The following is a 21,501-nucleotide window of genomic DNA, read 5'->3' as shown; positions in this document are numbered from 1 at the left end:
CTTCCATCTCACGTTTATGGGAAAGCGAAAACACAAATACGGTCTCTCAGTTTTGTGAGTGACTCCCCTTACATGCTTTGTTGTTCCAAGAATCTTGCAGTATTACAATGATTCATGGGATCTCTATAAGGTGGGGAAGCATGGACGCCTTCAATAGCCTTGGAGGCGTGCGCTTGGTGTGGGCTGATTTTCCTACAGATACGTGTCTCCACAAGGGTGCTTTAGAGGTTCCTCAGTGGAATGTTTTGCGGGAGATACTTGTGGATTCATCTTTTGTGCTTACTGTAGAGTTCCTACATGTCGATGGCACTATGGTGTCCACTTTACATGTGGAGCACGTAGGGATTGCTGTGCGGGAGGTAGGAACTTGGAACTTCACATTGCAAAGGACTTACTTTGTTCTTGCGCATCTCGTGATATCTCTATTTCATGTCAGAAGATGGCCAAGAAGAGGTGAGTGCAGGATTCTTTGGTTTTTGTGAAAGTCAAGCTCAATGATTTCCCTCCCTAACGTACTTACTAGTGTGTGCAAGTAGGTCTCTACTTTGGTCACATCTCTATCTTCATGCACCCTGATGAGAGTACGTCCACTCGTCCAAAGTATTACAAGTGGGGAGGCGAGGTAGTTGTAGATTGCGGAGGTTTTGAGGTTGGCCATGATATCTTCTTGGAGCCAAAAGCGCAAGAGCAAACCTCCCCATACCAATCCGATATACTATTAAGCGTAGCGAGCCTTTCACAAAGTAATCATGTGCAAGTAGTGAAATTGTTATATAATCAATGTCTTAGACATTGTTGTCCATTTATACATATGGTAATTGTGGGCTTCTACTATGGCAGGTGGTTCGGGACATTCACTGATTACGGGGGGATGCAGTCCTAGATTGCTTTGCTGGTATTGGGTCCATGGCTGGAGCATGCAGGACACTGCAAACGACATCGCATCAGTATGGAGAGCAATGAGGTGTGCCGTAGTTCATGTCTGCGACCACTTGCCATTGTGCATGATGATTTGGGTAACCAGTTTTTTCAAGGTGAGGCCAGTGAGATTATTTGACGAGAACATCAAATGGACGTGGGGGCACCATATCCTCCAGTATTCCTGGTACCCATGAGCCCAACATAGTCTAGTGCTTCGTCATGGCCACCTCGTGTTCCAATGAAGCCCCAATATTGACATGTCTTGCCACATACATCCCCCGTAGCTTCATTGTAGTTCCCTCATGGGCACCACGGCTTGATTTTGCAAGGCCACTTTTTCTACCCACACTTACACCATTTGGTAGTAGAGGTCCCTACCCCATCCCACCTCCCTTCTTCCACTAGGGAGTCTAGCATCCGTGTACTTATGTATTTCAGTAGCTTGTAATGTTTGAAATATATTGGTTTTAGACATTATCGTTGTTCACTCATATTATGACAATGGCTTTGTTTTTTGCTTTATTCATGGCATAGATTTTTGAGAGAGATGATGCAATTGGAGTGAGATCTCAAAAACGAGAGAGAGAGAGGGAGAGAGAGAGAGAGAGAGAGAGAGAGAGTATGATTAAGAAATTAAAATAATAACAATTATGCTTAAAGTAGTTTTTCTTATGCTTAAAATAAGAATTCTAGTGCTCTAAAAAGTAAATTTTTATTCATTTTGAAGTTATAAAAACAATACAGATTGCCATGTTCTTCTAGACACATCCCACCACTCTCCCCTTATATCTTCATATTGCAACAGAGTCATTGTAAACTCTACGGTTATGGCTTCATCTAGTAATCCCTCTAATACTACTATGTTTGCAACCATCTTAAGTAAAGCTCTTCAATCTTTCGTGCAACTAAAAGAAAAGGAACCTAGATCGGATGCCGTTTTGGAGGCATGGACAACAACGAGTAAATAAGCTCTACGAGAAGTTGAAAACATGCCAAGCGGTAGACCTTACAGACAAGAACATGCTAGAGGTAAAAGTAGCTTCAGCCATTGGGATATGGAGAGCTTTCGGCATCATTGAAGAGGCAAAGGAGAATCCTCTAAGAGTTGAAGTTTCCACCTTCATTCGCAAGTTAGGGTAGATGGAAAAGGCAAAGATGATAGTTGAGGCCCAAAATGCTTTAATATGGTATCTTTGTAAAGAAGTACAAATGATTGTGTCATGTCGTAGACATGTAATGATGTGGCCTTGTAAGTTTGCTAAGGAATATAAAATGGTAGTTTGATATGCATTGATAGTTGTAAATGAGTTGCAATGTGTATAGTGCTCTTGTATCTATCCACTCCTCTCCTCTACTATCACCCCATGAGTTGTAATGTGTGAGACAATAGAAGGAAGGAAGTGTAGAGAGAGAAACCGCTCGCCTAAACACCAAAAAGCGCTTGCTCAAAAATGCTCACCAAAAAAATATACCCTTGTTTAGCTCTTCTTTGACCATTTGTATGTACTTAAGATTCATGTGATGGTAGGCCCTATTTGGATGGTTTTGTGCTTTCGTGGAGAGGGATGGTGTGTTTGACCAATTTTGGAGAAATTCCATTCATGTCAATAATTTCCAGGTGAAAAAATCCTAAAACACCTTGAGTAGCGCTATCAAATCTTTCTGGCGTGAGGTCTTTGGCAATACATGCTGGCTTAGGTTCTTCACCTGGGTGCAATGAGATTTACTTCTTTCGCCTCAGGCAAGGCCATCATAAGAAGTATGAGGCCTTTGGTGGCAATACATATTGGCCTAGGTTCTTCACCTAGGTGAGGCTATCATAAGAAGCATGAGGTCTTTGGCAATACATATTGGCCTAGGTTCTTCACCTAGGTGCAATGAAATTTACTTCTTTGACCTCAGGCGAGGCCATCATAAGAAGTATGAGGCTCTTAGCACATGCTTCTTTGAGCTTGTCATGTACCTTTTCCCGATGTTATAGGACTTAAAGTATTCGGGCACTTTCACATATCTTCCTCTTGATAATCTCTAAGATCTTTGAAATTTTCTTCCTTCTCTGCTTCAGCCTTAACTTTATTATATCAGACATCTCAACAGAGAGCTTGGTGGTCTCCATATTGAGAAGTTACTTCTTAAGCTTTCTATGCGGTCTTCTCCTTCTTGGCCTAGTGATGATGGTGGTGGGCAATGCAAAAGCTAATCCTTCTGTGGAGGAGTCCTTACTGGATGAATCACTAGCTACTTCTAATTTGTCCCATCCAATTGTTCTAAGCTTTTATGAAAAAAATTCCATGGTTGCCAAGACATGAATCCAATCCTCATAGTTGTTGAGAATAATGCAAGGAAGAGAGTGAGCTTGAGCTCCTTGTAAGCAAACACAAACACATAAGAGTAGAGAAGCATACACGAGATATGGATGGATGTGTTTTCTTCTACTCTCTTCTCTTTTCTACAACCGTAACATAAAGATAAGAGTACATACTATAAGGGTAAGTATTCTCCTACTATAAGGGTAAGTATTCTCCTACTATAACATATAAAGGTCAGTCCATAGTGTAAACCCGACTATATGAGATGGTGCTATAAATATGCCATAACTCTAGTAAACTAAAATGGTTGTCACATAACATGTAAACCATTGGTGGTATAATCTCACCAACTATGCCAGTGGTGTAAGTGTGTTGCTATCATTCTAGCATGTCAACACTCCTCCTCGAGCTCAACTCCATACCCTACACTTCAAGTGAGCTCTTGGACCTATAGAGCTTCTTTGTACCCAATTCGTTTATGAAGATGTCAAGTACCTAATCGTCAATAATAGCATATACCAAATCCACATGACCTACTAGAACCTTCTTCCCGTTAAAGTGATAATGCATCTTAATGTGCTTCATCCTAATATGATATACTATGTTACTAGCCAACTATATATAGCTCATATCCACAAACTCATCCATATCTACAAGTAGCTTTTGCATTTAAGCTACCTCACATGGCTGCCATAGCAACACCCCTATATGATCCTCTATACTTCATAAAGTAATCATTGGTTACTTCTTTTAATTATTTAACTAACAACATCATACCCAAAAGTAAACATAAATGTGCTAGTAGATTACCTATCTAAGACACTACTAGTCCAATATATATCTATATGTCCATGTACATGTACCTATACTACAACCTTATAGAAAAGTCCATAGTGTACTGTGGACTTTATATACATGAGTATTCTCCTAGTTGCATCCAAGTGTGGCTTCCTCGAGGCTTGCATAAATTTGGACTAGAGCAGATAAGAAGAGTGAGGTTCTTTAGGGTTAAGTTAGCCTTTTCAAGCACTTTTTCTGCTCCTCATCCCCATCTAGGTCTAGTGGTTTATTTTGGAAGTATTTCAAGATGTAATCCTCGAAATGGATTTCTTCTTCCTCCATCTAGGTAATTAAGGTGAGTTAGATTAAACTCTTTGGAGCCCTGAACTTCTAAACCCTCTAAATGTGTGAGAAATAAGAGATACAACTTCCAAATGCCTAAGGGCTAATATGATCTACTATGCCTAGCTTTAAGATAGCTATAACAATCCCTAGCCTCATACTGTCCATACAATACTCTTAGAACATTGGGATTCAAATGCTAGATATTTATGTAACTCTAGAGGTATAAGCTCTTCATCTTTAGGAAATTCTTGTGAGGCAAGAGGAAACTAGGGTTTGAACTTGAGTACAATAGGATTTAATGATACCATAAATATATCTTCTGCATTTTATAATTCTTGGTCATTATAAAAAAGGGCCATCGTCAAGGTAGGAGCATTGTGCCTAGACATACTATGTACTATTACCTTTATATCTAAATGGCCATCGTCAAGGTAGCAGCATTGTGCCTAGACATACTATGCACTATTGCCTCTTTATCTTTATGTGATAATGGTAGATTTAAAATCTGTTTCTTTTTCTAAGAGGTGAAGAAATGTTATGCTTGTGTGGGGGTTCTAGGGGCCATTGCGAGTGTAACTAACTCGCTTATGTGATTGGAGATGGTCTCAAATAATGTACCTGGTACTTGAGCCCCTTGAGAAGAGTCACCTTCATTAATATCTATCCAGTTTGAACTTTGAAGACTCCAATTATTTGGCCTTCCCTTTTACCTCATCTTTAAACTTCAAGAACTCTGCCTGTGCTACATCCAATTGTAGGGTTAATTCTTTCTATTTCTCCTTACTCCTTTGTATTTCCTCTTTTCTTCTTCCTGTAGTTTTTGCAATTGCATGATAAAATTCCCTTTTTGGACTCTTGGAGTTGTCTTTCCATACTATCATATAACCAGTGGATTACCTTTCCATTTTGAGTGACTTGTCATCTAACTTTGCTTCCTTCTTTTCAAGTTTCTTAATTAGTTGATCCCTATCTTGCTAGCTTTGTGTGTTCACAAGATCAAATTTATATGGCCCTGGTGGAAAAAGCACCACTCAAACCACGCAAGGAACGGTTTAGGTCCAGGAGAGAAGTACGGTGAGCATGCCAGTTGATTGCACAATTAATTTTTGTCAAAGCTTGGTTGGGATGAAGGAGACAGTGGATGCTACACATGTGTATTTCCCAGCAAGCTCATTGTAGTGGTGGCATGGTTTTTTTGCAGAGCAAGAGAAACTTATTACAGATCTTGAAAATGACTCATTTCAATTAATGGTTTCATTTGTGTGGCATGAAATTCATAGCATTAAGAACCTTGAGAACCTTGCAAATGGTGATACTGGTGATGTAATAATTCCCGAGGAATGAGTCATTTCAATCGACGGTTTCATTTGTGTGGCATGAAAGTCATAACATTAAGAACTTTGCAAATGGTGATACTTGTGATGTAGCAATTCCCAAGGATTTACTATCATGAAGAAATAAGAGAGGCATATGTTGGCACAAGAAAGAGCACACAACATCATCAAGCAGAAAAGGAAGCATGGGAAGGAAATGCAAATGAGCTCAATGTGGGTGACATGGTTTCTGTGCTTGCTATATGGACGATGAGAATGGCCATCCATTCTGGTTAGCAAAGATCCCTAAAGTTTATCAAAAGAATAGCTCGTTGAATGCAACATGAATTGATGCACTGAGAAGAAAATATAATCCCAAGATGCTTGAAGGTAGCTAAAGAGGAAGAAATCGCATGGTAGTCATCGTCGTCTTGGTAAACTCAATTTGCAGGATGTGGAAACTTGATTTGCAAGATGTGGAAATCCTTGTTTATGGATTCACTTTGAAGAAATCTGGCCATCTACGGAAGAAAACTATGAACATTTTGAAGAAAAAAGGAAAGGATTTGTCTTAAGGGGCAAAGAGGTCTCTCAATGCCCACCTTTTTTTTGTCACATGATTCCTTAGTGGAATGTAACGGGTTTTTTTTGTGTGCAAAACCCTTGATTTTGAACATCACTCTATTAATTTGGCGATGTGAATCCCTCAAAAAATTTGTAAATCTAGTGGTTTTTTAAGTATTTTAGGTTATTTTGGCAATTTTTTTGAAAAATAATTTTTTTTGGTGAAAACAAAAGTGAGTTGTAGTTTTGGTGATTTAGTTGTACTTTTAAATGACTCACTGTTACACGTGCATTCTCATCTATTAACAAAAGGGATGACAATTTATTATTTAGGGGCTCTTCAATCCAATACATATAAGTGTGAAGACTACAAAATGCCACTAGGGGCTCTTGAATCCAATATAAGTGTGAAGACTACAAAAAATTCCACTATTGTTGACGAATAAGTTTTGTACAAAATGTTCAGCCTATTACCCATGAAGAGGAGGCTTTGCTCTATTTTTCATAGGATTAAGTCCATCCTCTTCATTGGATCCATGATCTTCTTCTTAAGGTGGGATCCCTTCGTCCTATAAAAAATGCATAAGCGAGGTATCACTGCATATAAAGCTCATAAGAAACAAGTATGCATTTTTGTAGTTCATATGTATACCATGTGTCTTTTTAGTGAGGTATTACTAAGCTTAGAAGCATGCAAAGTTCATAAGAAACAAGTATGCATTTTTATTGCTCTCATGGCTCTACTACCATGCTCATCCCTAGTCACTCCTATAGTAAAGGCCGACATGCTTTAGAGTACCAAATAGAAGAGAAGTAGCCTCCATGCTAGACACAATGAGGGTAGTCATGGTAGGTAGAGTGGGTGTAAGAGAGGGGGCATCACTTGAGATCTTGTGGGTGTGTTTCTTGTGGTAGCACCACATGGCTACAAAGAAATCGAAAGAGTAGAATCACGCAACCACCAATGCGTGAGATGGGATGGCACTCAAGATCTTGTGGGAGTGTTTCTTGTGGTAGAATATCATGGCTAAAAACAAATTAGAAGAGTAGAGTCATTGAAACCACCAGTTAAGCAACCCCCACATGCACGAACTCACTATTAGTATGAGTACACCTTGGTGATATCTTCAACATGGGAGTTTCAGGTGGACAATGCAAGGCACTACTCTCTGCGTGAGTGGATCTCTCATATCCTTCATGACCGCCGATGTGATGATCTTCTCAAGAATAATCCACCCAATAATCTTGTTGAGTTGGGTCTTTAATTTGATGTTTGCACCCTCTGTAATAACAAGAGGAAGAAAAATCATAGAAGGGTAGTATGGTAGAAGAATATCTATATTCTATAGCACATAAACAAGATATTGTTGGATATCAATGCTCCATTCTCATATTGTATTATCTAGGCACCGGCTATTATATGGCATCCATTATGAGTAGTAGCCTAGGTGCCTAGCTTCCCTATATTCACATGGGAATGTGCCTAGAAGGCCAGCTTCCTTGTTAGGTGGTTTAGTGACGGTTTGGATTAGGTGGCACGTTACCAATAAATAGGCCACATGCTACACTAAATGTTATGTCATACATTATCACATTGCTAATAAATAGGCTACATACTACACTGGACGTTATCTCATACGGTTTACACATAGAGTAGGTGGATCCTTCTCTTGGACACCCTATCTTGACATTATGGGGTGGCCTGAATAGGGCCCAAGATGAGCTCGCATGGTCATGGGAAGTGGGGAAACTACATAGAAGTTTCTAGTTTATCTTTATGGGCCAAGTCTAGATTGTAGGCAATGGCATCGATTATGACCGTGGACCTACGTGGTTATGTTATAGTTACCGCATGTATATAGGCCTATATAGATACACATCCAATCCCTTCTCCACATAGTTTTTCAATCACATTGCCATCCCCTTCTACTAGCATATAACCTCCCTCTTAGTAGTTCTAGTTTAGCCATTGAATGGGTGTGGGGCTTTGCCATCTATTGTACCACCTTCATCGTAGTACTAGTTTAGCCATCGAAGTTCCCTTCATAGGAGCACACGGTTGTGGGGATTTTTCTATCTATTAACACCTCAATAATATAGCAATGTAGTAATTCTACTCTATCTTTGTTATTGTGCAATTTGAGCTTTAAAGTTTTGTGCTGTGAAAGATCCTACTTCTTGTGAGTGTTCTCTTATATACATCTATCCTCTTACAGATATTAGTAGAAGATGATAAAATAAGATTTGTTGGGTTCAACATTATCTCCACCAATGTTAAAGCATGCCTCTCCACCAGATGTGCACCCTCAGATGTGCACCCTCTGTAATGAAAAGAGGAAGAAAAACCATTGGGAGGAGAAGGGGAGTACATGATAAGATTGTCTATATTCTATAGCAAGTAAATACGATATTAGTACATAATAACGAGACGAAGATTGTCTATATTCTTATAACAAATAATATAGACGATCTTATATTCTTATATACATATTCTTACAAACAAAGAATATTGTCTATATTCTTATATACATCTCACGTTGCATTCTCTTACAAATATTAGTAGGTACATACTTAACAAAGAGATGAAGATGAAGTAAGATTTATTGGTTCAACATTGTCTCCACCAATGTTAAAGCTTGCCTTTCTGCAACATTCGCACCCTATGTAATGAAAAGAGGATGAAAAAACATTCGAATGAGAAGGGGAGTACAATGCAAGGTTTTCTATCTTCTGTAGCAAACAAACAAGATATTAGTAGTACATACATAACAAAGAGAAGAAGATGAAGTAAGATATGAAATAAAAATAGCCATTGCACTTAAACACCTAGCAATCGGATGTATGATGTTTGTTAATGACACAAAGCTTTCAATTAAAGATATTACAGCTTGCACCATTTCACACCACACTGTTTGAGCGTGGATGTCATGAGATGAGAAAAGAGAAGAGAAGCTCAAAGAAGATTGAAGAGAAGCTGGTTTTTCACTTCTAATGCTATAGCATCTTGAATTTGAGGCTGCTTGTTTTCTTGTTGTTTCTAAAACAAAAAACATGCATAAGTCCTAATGTGCAAAGCATGCATTGCAAAATGCCACAACAAGTCTTAGTACTGCAACTCATGAAGTGCTCACAAGAGGTCCTAACAAATCTAATTTTGTGCGTGGTCACCAATTCACACCAGTGAGAGTGACTCTAGCACAGAAATGGACAACATTTTTGTATTGGGGGGTGAGGGGGGCAACTCAATTTCTCGAAAGGGTAGTACTTAGGAGTCCGCTTCCCAAGGCTCAACCACAAGTCACATTATGAAATCAAGAAATCTCTACTCAGTTTCTAAGGAGTGGGTGTGGCAAATGAACTGTCCCATAATGTGTCAATGAACTTCCTTAGATTCAAGCAGGCAATGTCCCTAGATTCAAGTTGCACCATACGATCAAGCATCATGACATTTCCACCATTGCTTTACAAAGCTGTCCCATAACGTGCCCATCGACAATCTAAAATCACGTCTCACTCTTCAAATTTCACCGTGTAAAACTAAGTGCGTCCGCACGCACGCACGCACGCTCACGGAGACGCGCACACGTGTTCTGACTGCAGAAGTGAGTTCTCCTGCTCATGCAAGGTAACACCGCTCCCACCCAAAATAGGACAAGCGTTTTAAGTTATGCGAGATGTCTAACATTGGAGTTTGAGGCTATGGATGCTAATGCAAATGACCTAGGTCATGCACAGTAGCCAAGAATTCTAGTACATGTCTAAGAGCTTCAAAATTAGAGGTTTATGCTCCTGTTGAAGAGATGGAGTCATCAGCAAAACGCATCAAGATTGATAAGGGCTCAGAGACAAGCTTGGACAGTCCAAGTAAAGATGCCGATGGACATACAAATGGATCTTCCAATGACATAGCTGCAGAGGAGAAAAGGCCCGAGTCACTATTGCTTGGGAATGGTGCCAATGCATTGAATATCTCAGGGGAGGTTGGTTCTGCAGAGAACCAGGGTTTGCGGCCTACACGAGGAGATGCATGGGTGGCAGTCGAGGCTGATGCTGCAGAGGACAAGGGTTTGCGGCACACAATGGAAGATGCATGGGTGGTCCTTCCGGATGCTAGTCTTGGACAACCTGGAAAGTTAAGGTGATGGTTTAACTTTGAATCCTCTTTTACTCTATTGACATTTAAGATGGACTTTTTGATTGGCCTTACTTTTAGTGCTAGCCTTCATCAGCCTTTTGTTTGATAGTAGGTTTAAAAACTAGTCGTATGTGTAGGAGGTCAATAAGCCTAGCATTGTCACAGCTTGTATTCTACATCATATGTATCTCTTTAATTACTTGTATCTGTGAAATTAAAGCGATAAATCCTATGTATCTATTGTGTATCTGTGAAATTAAAGAGATACATCATACATCATATGTATGATGTATCTCTTTAATTTCACAGATACAATTTGGTTGGTTTGAGAAAAAAATAAAACGTGTTGTAGTGTCAGGATGCTAGATGGATGCAACAACTTGAAAGGATTGGGGTGTGCATATCTTCCAATTCACCCAAGCACAATTAGCTTTTTGGGTTGATGTTGCTCATTCTCCTATGCAACTACTTCGTTGACTCTTGTTCTACACCAGGGCGTGCACAAGCCTCCATTCTTGGTGTGCTTTGTGATTGTGCCTCTAAATTGAGTGAAGAGAAACTTGCATAATCTGTTGGCAAATCTCTCTGTAACCCATGGACAAGTCTTACACCTATTTGATCTTTAATCCTGCTTGGTCTTTATGCGAATGGTACCATGACCTTCAATATCGCGCACTTTGCTATCTGCAACTTCAAATGTACCTTTTTTGGATCTGCAGAGAGGAATAGACCGGTTCATGCTGCATGTCATGTGCTATGTGTCATGTGCCTATGGCATGTGAATTTGACAAGCGTGTATGTTTTTTGCATTTATATTTGCAGTCATGCTCTTTCCAAGGTTGTGCCTCGCTGTTCTCAGCTGAAATTCACCTCATGATCTTAACATAGGCTTGTGTTTTTGCAGGAAGAGCAAGATGGGCTTGTCTTCATAAGTAAAAAAGGATGGGATGGTTCTTTGTAGGAACAACAAGATAGGTTTGTTCTCATAGGAGAGCAAGATTGCAGGCCCATAGTCACAAAAAACGTGTTTCGTCGTTTCGAAACCTCTGAAATGTTTCGAAGCAAAATGTTTCTAAAAAACCTTGAAACCTCTAGGCTAGTGACGTTTTGGAAAAAAAATTTCAAAAAATTTCACATTTTTTTTTTCTTGAGTAGATCCTGTCAAAAATGGGCAGCGGAAATGAGACAAAGTACTGAGAGTAGAAGTACGGAAATGAAAGAGAGGAGAAGGTGGTATAATCTCTACTATATACACTAGAAACCGGTACAAGAAGAAGTGAGGGTGGTATATATACCACCCTGGGCTGCTGGTCGGCCACTGCAAAACAGGCCGACAACCCCAGCCCACGACTGGATATTATTCAGTCGGCCAGCAGCGACTCCAGTCGGCCAACACATAACAGGTCGGCCAACAAGATGAGTAAGTCACCTCATAGGGTCCCCCCCCCATGACTAGCAAAAAACTGGGAAATATATGGACAATGAGGAAAAATGAAGAAACTCCTAACCGGGCGGGCACACCCTCAACAAAGGCACTCACTCCCCACTGAGTAATATGGTACAGACAGGAAATGACTACTAACACCCCCTCTCAGCTCCTAGATGTGGAACCAATTCCAAGGAGCTGGACTGCTGATGGATTATCTGCTGAGGTAGATCGTGAAGAGGTCCGCCGCGTTGTCCTCTGTCGAACAAAAGATAAGCAAGATGTCACCAGCCAAAATCTTCTCACGAACAAAGTGATATTGTATCTCTATGTGCTTGGTCCGGGCATGGAAGACCGGGTTCCGAGCAATAGCTATACAGCTTTGGTTCACACTGGATGACCATGGGTTCCTTATGTGGAAACCCAATCTTGCCAAGTAACCTTCGCAGCCACACCACCTCGCAATCAGCCCGATACTCTGTCTCAGTAGAAGACAAGGCAATAGTTGGTTGCCTCTTGTTGCTCCAAGAAATAGCTCTTGAGCCAAGGGAAAGCTGTAGATTGAAGTAAGCGGAAATCCTTCCAAGGCTCACCACCGGGTTGGAGTCCTCTGACAATCAACTTGCCCAACAAGGCACGGCTCTGTATAGCTGGATCAATGAGACCTAGCCCCCCTCTGCTACGTGGCTGAATGATCACTCTCCGTGCCACCTTGGCCCTGGCTGGCCTCCCATCACTTCCGGCACAAGAAGTTTCGGATCAAACGTTGTACCTGGCCAATACAAGCCCAAGAAAAGACCCAGCATGAGGTGATGTACCACATGATGGCAAGCATTACGTGGTTCGCCACCACCACTCTGCCTACAAGGGATAGCCTCGCCGAGCTCCAATATAGAAGCTTCTTCTGAATACTCAGAAGAAGCGGAGCGAGCTGCTGCTTGGGAGAGAGATCAATGCCAACCTGGCAGCGGAGGTATCGGACTGGAGTGCCCCTCAAGATCCACTGGAAAGCCTCAACTGGTCGCCAAGTCGGGGTGGGCGTTGAGCCTACCCAAAAACCACACGACTTGTGCCAATTGATCTGTGCTCGTGATGCACGGTAGAAAATCTCTATTGTCTCCGCCCTCCGTGCCTCTTTGCGGTTCGGCCCTAAGAAAAGTCGGTATGACTCATCCTCTTTCCGAGCATAGAACTCTCGTTTCTTGCATTGGGTGAGTCGTTGAGAAATCCGTTACGCTTGGCGCTTCGTGATTTGCCCAATCCGTACCTCATGCTTAAGACGGGAGCGTGTGGCCCAACATTCGTCATCATGCCAACAGTTTTGGGGCATGGAACCACAAGGTGGCTTGGCAGTAGACCGCCACGTGCATATGAAAGAAGCTGTGGCGGATGTGTGGAGTATGGTGGTGAGTTGTGTTGTGAGGGTGGATAGGGGGACAATAGGTTCCACATCCTGGAGTTGGCGGTAGATGTGGTTGGAGTAAACAAGGTCAAGCTTGTGATCAAAGAGGACCCGAGTGTAATGTGAGATGGGGGGGGGGTGGTGGAGGGACGGGTGGTGTGCAGGTAAGAGTGAAAGAGAGGTAGGCATGGTCAGTTTCAAAAGGGGGTGGTGGAATGGAGAAGTCGGGGATAAGGTGTGCCAAAGCCGGAGATCCCACAAGGTAGTCCATAGTGCTAGTACCTCTTGTGCGAGGGAAGGAGGTGAGGGCGCCGGAGGAGGGCCATCGGGACATCCCGTTATAGATAACGTGACCATGTGCAGCTCCTAGCTCTAAGAAATATTTCCCGTACACTGTGACCTCCTCATGGTCCTGTGATGATGCTGCAGCCTTGTGTCAGTGATGTCCAGCTCTTGTAGTCTAATAGGGTCGTCTAGATCGAGTAGTGGGACCTGTTGACTTCTTGTCCTGGCGTTGAAATCCTCGAGCAGGAGGACTTTCCCCAAATGTGACAACTCAATGATATCCTCATATAATGGTAAGTACGGTGACTGGCCATGCTGTGTGGCGTAAGGGGAGTGGCATGGTGCAAAATAACACATAGCAGAGAGAAAGAAAGAAAGAAAGATATATTAAGTGTCTACTAAAGACCCAATGGGCCTATGAGACCAAAGTGATACAATAATGTCCATGGCATATCTCATAATGAAATGAAAAAAAAAACAAAAAAAAAAACATAAACATAGCTATCTCAGTGGGGTGATACAAAACTGTCCATGGAAACTCATCATGGAATACTAAGAACATAGAAACATGAGAGCAACATTAGCTCTGAGTAGATGGTATACCACTCTCCAAAATATCAAGCATGGGGCTAATGAGTATGGCCGAGAGGTCTCCCTCAGCTATGTCACGTGGAAAGGTAGCTCGATGGCGGTGGAGCATGTCCTGGATCTGGAGTTGATGAGGTGATCGTGGCCGACGGGGGGGCCGAGGGCGTCGGGCACGTTGGAGTGCAGAGGCTCGGTCCGAGGTAACTCCTCTCGGGTGAGGTAGGTCCAGAGCAGCTCGTGGAGGGTCCACAAGATCCACTATGTCGGTGTCCCCCACCTCCTGGGTCCGGAAGAAACTGGTGATGGTTGGCTGGCGAGGGAGGGCCTGAGATGGCTGGGACCGAAACTCTCTCAAGAAGGTGTCCCTGTGTCTGCGGAGCTCAAGCAAGAAGAGGCCTAGGCAACCCTGGTCCTGGAAGTCAATGATCCTGGAGAGTGGACCAAACCCCTCACGAAATAGACAGTGAAACCTCCCGCGGATCTCATAGTATATTGGGCAACGACATATGTAATGCTCCTCTGTCTCAACCTCTGTGTGGCATAGTCTGCAGATCCTCTCCTCTTTGGGTTTCCGAATGAGCTTCGCGGCTCTGAAGATGCGCTCAGCTCTACTTGTCTCCACTTTGAGGCGGTGGGATGAAACCCGTATCTGGCCAATCGCAATCCACATGGCATGGGACATTTGAACACTCAAGTAGCCCAGCTGCCCGGAAGTGATCTCTGTAGGAGTGCATCTTCGTGGGGAGCTCCAGAGGTGTGATCCATGTGCAATGTGTGTAGAGGCTGAGAAGATCTAACCGGATTACCCGGTTGGTATCCTCGTGAGACAGCCGGACAAAAGGGGAGTCCAAACTGTACTGAAGGGGGGTAGGCGGTCCATGCAGAGCCCATATACTGAGAACCAAGTGGAAACTAGTGCATACCATACTCCAGAGTGGCCCTCAAGTGCTAGCTGTCTGGGGGACTCCAGGGCAAGCCTCGGGTACCTGTGGGGATCCATGTGACTGATGCGATGGAGGTATGTGATTGTCTGGAAGAGTGTATCCACTACCATTGGGGCTGCAGCAAACTTTGCCTGGATAATCTGGTGTGGGATTGATGGTTTGTTGCGGATCATACAGGAGAACATCATGACTTGGGGCCTCTCAACTCGCTGCCAATCCTCATCGGATAAATCTAGCTCCCAGAAAGCTGCTCCATACATCAAGGCTAGTGTGACGAGGGTGTCAAAAAGCGAGCCCTTCGTCCTGGGCTCCTGGAAGTGTGCCTGGAAGCACTGCCGCTCAAGTAAGCTCAAGGCTGCATATCCCCGCGTCACTCTGGCATGTGCTGCGGGAACCATGGTAAAGCGTGGGCCACTGAAAGTGACACCAAGGTAGAAATAGGATGAGACAATCTCCACAGGATCCCTTCTATATGTGAAGCTCAATCTGGATGTGAAGAGGCGAGAGGTATTGAAGACCATTACCTTGGTTTTACCAAGGTTAACAGAGAGGTCCCGTTGAGTGCAAAAGTCATGTAAGGCATCCAATTGTATCTGAAGCCCTTCGGCTGAGTTTGAGAGGAGGACGATGTCATTTGCATAAAGTAGTATGGGGATCAATATGCTTTTGCCAGTGTGGGACCAGCCCCACCTAACCCATCAATGAAGCTTGAGATCTCATCAATGTAGAGGCCGAAAAGAGTGGGTGATAGAGGGCAGCCCTGTGTCACCCCAATAGTGCTGGAAATCTCATGTGATGTACCTCCTAGGGCTCTCACTCGTCCGGTGACGGACTCATAGAGGGCGATGATGCTCCAAACCATGTCAGATGGGACTCCGATCTCCTATAGACGGTGTAGGAGGTGGGCTGGGGTACAATATCAAAGGCTTTGCGGAATTCCACAAAGCAGCAGTAAATTCTTTGATGTTGTGCTCTACCCTCCTCGATGATGGCACGGAGGGTGAAGATGTGGTCGTCAAGGGTAGAATAGCTCCTCCGAAAGCCACCTTGTCCCGAGGCTCTCCATCCCTGGCTCTCTGCAAATGAACTGAGCTCCGCCTCTAGCACTTATCCATAGAGTTTGGCCAATGTGTGGCCAATCATGATCATCCTGTAATTATTAGGATCAAGTGGATCTCCGACGTTGAGGATGGGGGTGATGGTGTTGGTGGACCAAGAGGGTGGAAATCCTTCACAAAGGGCTCTATTGAACATGTAGGCTAGTAGGGGCACCATGGTATCATCGGCATGCGAGATGTACTTGGCAGTGAGTCCCTCATGATCCTGGGCTCGCCCATTGCGTAGTCTACGAATGGCCTTGAGGACCATGCCCTTTGTGAAGATGGTGGAGGTAAGATGGTGGAGGTGGTGGGACGGGGATTTGGTGGTGCCAGGTGGGGGTAGGGGTGGCTGATGGGGGATATGATAGAGGGAGCGTGCATAGGAGTGCCATGTGTCCGGGCAAGTGATAGGTGTGGGAGGACGATGTTCTCGGAGTTTCCTCCAGGCCTCTTTGTAGTTCGGCCCTAAGAAAAGTCGGTATAACTCATTCTATTTCCGAGCAAAGAACTCCCGTTTCTTGCGTTGGGTGAGCCGTTGAGAAATCCGTTGCGCTTGGCGCTTCGTGATTTGCCCAATCGGTACCTCATGCTTAAGACGAGAGCGTGTCGCCTGGTATTTGTCATCATACCAATAGTTATGGGGCATGGAACCGCAAGGTGGCTTGGCGGTAGACCGCCGTGTGCAAATGAAAGAAGCGGTGGCGGATGTGTGGAGAATGGTGGTGAGCTGTGATGTGAGGGTGGATAGGGGGACAGTACGTTCCACATCCTGGAGTTGGCGGTAGATGTGGCTGGAGTAAACAAGGTCAAGCTCTTGATCAAAAAGGACCTGAGTGTAATGTGAGATGGGGGGTGGTGGTGGAGGGATGGGTGGTGTGTAGGTAAGAGTGAAAGAGAGGTAGGCATGGTCAGCTTCAAAAGGGCTGGCGGGATGGAGAAGTCGGGGAGAAGGTGTGCCAAAGCCGGAGATCCCATAAGGTAGTCCACGGTGCCAGTACCTCCTGAGTGAGGGAAGGAGGTGAGGGCTCCAGAGGAGGGCCATCGGGACATCCCGTTATAGATAATGAGACCATGTGCAGCTCCGAGCTCTAAGAAATATCTCCCATACACTGTGACCTCCTCACGGTCCTGTGATGATCATTGCAGCCTTGTGTCAGTGATGTCCAGCTTCTGTAGTTTGATAGGGTCGTCTAGATCGAGTAGTGGGACCTGCTGACTTCCCACCCTCGCGTTAAAATCCCCGAGCAGGAGGACTTCCCCTAGCTGTGAGAACTCCTTGATATCCCCATATAATGGTAAGTAAGGTGACTGGCCATGCTGTGCGGCGTAAGGGGAGTGGCGTGGTGCAAAATAACACACAACAATGTGGATGACTCTGTCACTGCTAAGCTGTAGCCGCACCCAAAGATACCGTGCATCCTCGTCCTGCCGGATGATGCTGAGAATCTGTCGGAGATGGGATCTAAAAAGGACAGCTACCCTTCCAAAGCCACGTACTCCTCCTGATGTACTAGAGAAAGAAAGAAAGCGGTATTAACATCTACTAGAGGCCGAACTCGACCTATGAGACAAATCAATGTACAACTGTCAATGTCCTTTGGATGTCCAGAAAGAAAGGACAAAATAAACATGAAATAAACTATGAAAGTACTGAGCTAGTGGGGGGGTGTGATGGATGGAGCACTACTGCTAAAGGCTCAGTATGCAACCTATATTCGTAGGGTATACAAGAATGCAATGCAGATCTGTCTAGCTCCAACCAGTACCATAATATATATATATATATATATAGAGAGAGAGAGAGAGAAAGAAAGAAAGAAAGAAAGATTTTATTAACGTCTTCCAAAAGACCGAACTCGGCCTATGAGACAAATCGGTGTACTTGTATGGGGTATCCTCTGTCATCACAACAAAATGAAAAAGTACTAAACTAAAAAGCTGAATCTGGGTGTGCAATAAGTACAATGAGTGGTGGAGGGGATGGAGCTCTACTACTAGGAGAATGCAAAGCTATATGCATGGAGTATACAATCATGATACGCAACCTAGCTAGCTCCATCCTGTACCATACTGGAGAGAGAGAGAGAGAGAGAGAGAGAGAGAGAGAGAGAGAGAGAGAGAGAGAGAGAGAGAGAGAGAGAGATTTTATTAACGTCTTCCAAAAGACCGAACTCGGCCCATGAGACAAATCAGTGTACCTGTGTGGGGTATCCTCTGTCATCCCAACAAAATGAAAAAGTACTGAACTAAAAAGCTGAATCTGGGTGTGCAATAAGTACAATGAGTGGAGGAGGGGATGGAGCTCTACTACTAGGAGAATGCAAAGCTATATGCATGGAGTATACAATCATGATATGCAACCTAGCTAGCTCCATCCTGTACCATACTGGGGGGTATAAAATGGTATACATCAATGAAGGGGGTGTCCACAGCTCCCTCAAGAACATGCTTGGGTCTGCTTTGAAGCGAGCCAGTCGCTCCGCACCCTCTCTGTGAAACTGAGCTCTGATCTCTGTCATCTCTCTTTGGTATAGGTGTGGTGTTCGAAAGCCAGGTGTCCTCTGTCGCCTCTGGGCTTTGGCTCTTTGGAGAGTAATTCCTTGCTGTGTAGGGGCTGGGAGTGGGGTGGATCTGTGAAAAAATGTAGTAATCTGTGTCTGTCGTCCCCCCTCTGGAGCTGTCTGAGCCTGTAATGATGTCTCGCTGTGACGCTGTATGTCTAGAATGAATCTCCCCAGTATGCGCTGGTCTGTTGCCCCAAAGAGCTGGCGTAGGGAATGTGGCTCTCTGAATAAAATGGGATATCTCTCTCTGATGGCTGTATATGCTCTGCATTTGCATACATAATGCTCCTCACTCTCCACCTCCTCTCTGCACAATCTGCATACCCTCTCCTCTCGGGGGATCCGTGCTGCTCTGCCATTCTCGATCTCCAATTGATGTGATGAGACTTTAAGCTGACCAATAGCTACTCAAGAGCCGTGTGGTAAAAAGCCCTCCATGTATCTAGGCCTCTCTATCATAGTTGCCAGGCGTTTCAGAAACGGCAGGTATGAAACGGGTTTCATACGTTTTGAAACGTTTCATAAAAGGTAAGAAACGGGTAAAAAAAGGTTTCATACAAAACAGAAAAAACATGTATATTTTTTACTTGAAATATACAAAAGAAAAAACTATTGACATAACTTATAAGAGACCACATTGAATTCATTTCAATAAAAACAGAATACATGTAAGATATGATGATATCACAAATCACGTGGGTGATCACTGATGACTAAACAAAAATCAAAAGCATCACCACGTGGGTGATGATTCATGACTCAAAATCCAAGATCAAAATAAATAACATGTCCAAAGTTCAAACTAAATAACATGTCCAAATAAAATGATACTGGCAGCTGCTAGCTACTATCTGCATCCTCATGCTCATCCTCATCTGCATCTTCTGCCTCTGCAGCCTCACTCTCAAGGTCACTGCCGGTAGCCGAGTCCTCAAAGGCCTCATCCTCTAGAGGTGCAGGTGCACCACTAGTACTAGCCTCTCGAGAAGATCGTGTAGTGCGAGCCGGAGCCATGATCTCCTCATAGAGCATAGAATAGATGTCTCTCTCCTCCTGAGGAATGTAGGGAATCTCCTTGCACTTCATGATATCAATCTTATCTGGATTCACTTGGCGAGGCTCAATGGGATGACCCTTTTGTTCTAGCAATCGGAGATTGCAATGACAAAAGACAAGCCTCTCCAATTGTGCTGAGGACAGTCTATTTCTCTTTTTCATGTGAAAAAGAGCCCATGTACTCCAGTTTCTCTCACAAGGCCCTGAACTGCAATCCTGGGAGAGAACTCTCAGTGCAATCCGTCTCTACATTGCACAAAAAAGAATGTTAAGTTAGAGTCAAAAAGAGAGTAGCATTTGAATGTAGATTTTGAAAGAATAGGACTCACGAGACAAAGATACAAGATTCAAGAATCAAGAAACCTTACCAAGTTGGGTGTCCCAATACCGTATTTCTCCCACCAAGACACTAGCTCCAACTGTGTCTCCCTGAGCAATGCAGTAGCTCGCCCAAACATATGGCTACCGTTGCGGTAAATGAGAAGCTCATCCTCGAGCTTTCTCATCAGCTGTATATCACCTCCCACTCCCACCAACTTGGTAATGTACTCGATCCATCCTGACTCTAGCTCCTCATTGAGGTATTGCTCCTCATTCCTCCAAAGGGGATGCAAAATGTGAGCAACAGCATGGATTGGCCTATGAAACCAATCCCAACGCCGATTCCAGATCTCCTTAATATCTTGAACTCTGCATGTAACATGTGACACACATAAGAGATCAAGATTTATAAAATAACTCAAAGACTAAAGTTAAAGCCCAAGGGTGAGCACCTGTCACGCGACAAGGTAGTGAAATCATTGAGAGCTTCACCAATTCTGTCCATGAACTCATAAAGCAGCCCAATGGTACTTCCCTCCATGTCTGTGAGCCGAAGGACACTATACATGGGCTGAAGTGCCTTCACAAGTCCCTCTGCATCCTACCACCAAGTATCTCTCATGACCATACGAGAGAATGCTATAGACTTGGGCTCATCCTTGTCCTCCCATGCTGTCCATTCATGACACACAACAGTGCGTAATAAGCCATGTCGCACTCTCACTAGTCTCTCCACCACAATAAACATATATGCAAACCGAGTTTTGGAGGGCTTTAGAAGCTCAAGATCACTATTGGCCCTGTACATGCTCAAAACCTTTGGCCTCTTTGTGACAAAGTTCACCATGGTAGATGCAGCTGAAAATACATGGCTCACCCAATCAAGCTTTCCCACATCCTCAATCATCAAGTCAAGGCTGTGTGCTGCACAAGGTGTCCACACAATCTTGGGGAACTCCTCTTCTAACATCCTGCCCATGGATACACAATTGGACCCATTGTCCGTGATCACCTGCACAATGTTATCAGGCCCAATTTCATTGATTGCCTGGCGCATGTGGGACATAATGAACTCCCCTGTAACCACTATCCCTGGCACCGATGCATCTATGGCACGAATGAACATTGTGCCTTTGCAGGAGGACACAAGAATGTTGTACACATTTCTCTTCCGCGCATCTGTCCATCCATCACAAAGCAAAGTACAACCATACTTTGCCCAAGTGGCCTTGAGAGGCTCCATCTCCATCTCCACAGCCAGTTGCTCCTTGCGAAGCTCAGTAGTGCGCAATGTCTCGTAGGAGGGGCCATCCCACTCACACCCAATGCGGGAGATAGCTCTCATTGCCTTCTTCCATCGAGGAGTCCTGACAATGTGGAAGGATAATCCACATTGAATAAACAACTTCATCAACTCCCTCGTTGCCTCTTTCATGGCAGCCTTTTGC

General features: G+C 43.8%; 2 protein-coding genes across 2 annotated transcripts in view; one reads left to right on the top strand and one right to left on the bottom strand.

Annotated features, from left to right (window-relative positions):
- Window positions 1-9,689: 9,689 nt before the first annotated feature.
- Window positions 9,690-21,501, top strand: part of LOC147609225 (Protein phosphatase 2C family protein) — a 51,298-nt gene continuing 39,486 nt past the window's right edge. Inside the window, exons 1-2 of the mRNA XM_086788059.1 lie at window positions 9,690-9,857; window positions 9,957-10,370. Of these exons, the coding sequence (XP_086644185.1) occupies window positions 10,033-10,370 (338 nt within the window). The 5' untranslated portion in view covers window positions 9,690-9,857; window positions 9,957-10,032. The remainder of the gene's footprint in view (window positions 9,858-9,956; window positions 10,371-21,501) is intronic.
- On the bottom strand, window positions 19,153-20,638 carry LOC147609227 (uncharacterized). The gene is made up of 3 exons (XM_086788058.1): window positions 20,506-20,638; window positions 20,101-20,422; window positions 19,153-19,978 (listed from the first exon to the last, which is right to left on the bottom strand). The coding sequence occupies exons 1-3, from the start codon at window positions 20,619-20,621 to the stop codon at window positions 19,517-19,519; spliced, it is 900 nt and encodes a 299-aa protein (XP_086644184.1). The 5' UTR covers window positions 20,622-20,638; the 3' UTR covers window positions 19,153-19,516.

This window comes from Cibotium barometz, chromosome 51, assembly GCF_041138505.1.
Source record: "Cibotium barometz isolate CiBa-2024 chromosome 51, ASM4113850v1, whole genome shotgun sequence".
NCBI classification, from domain to species: Eukaryota; Viridiplantae; Streptophyta; class Polypodiopsida; order Cyatheales; family Cibotiaceae; genus Cibotium; species Cibotium barometz.
Note: the sequence above shows the minus strand (reverse complement) of the source record. Positions and strands in the feature narration are given on the sequence as shown.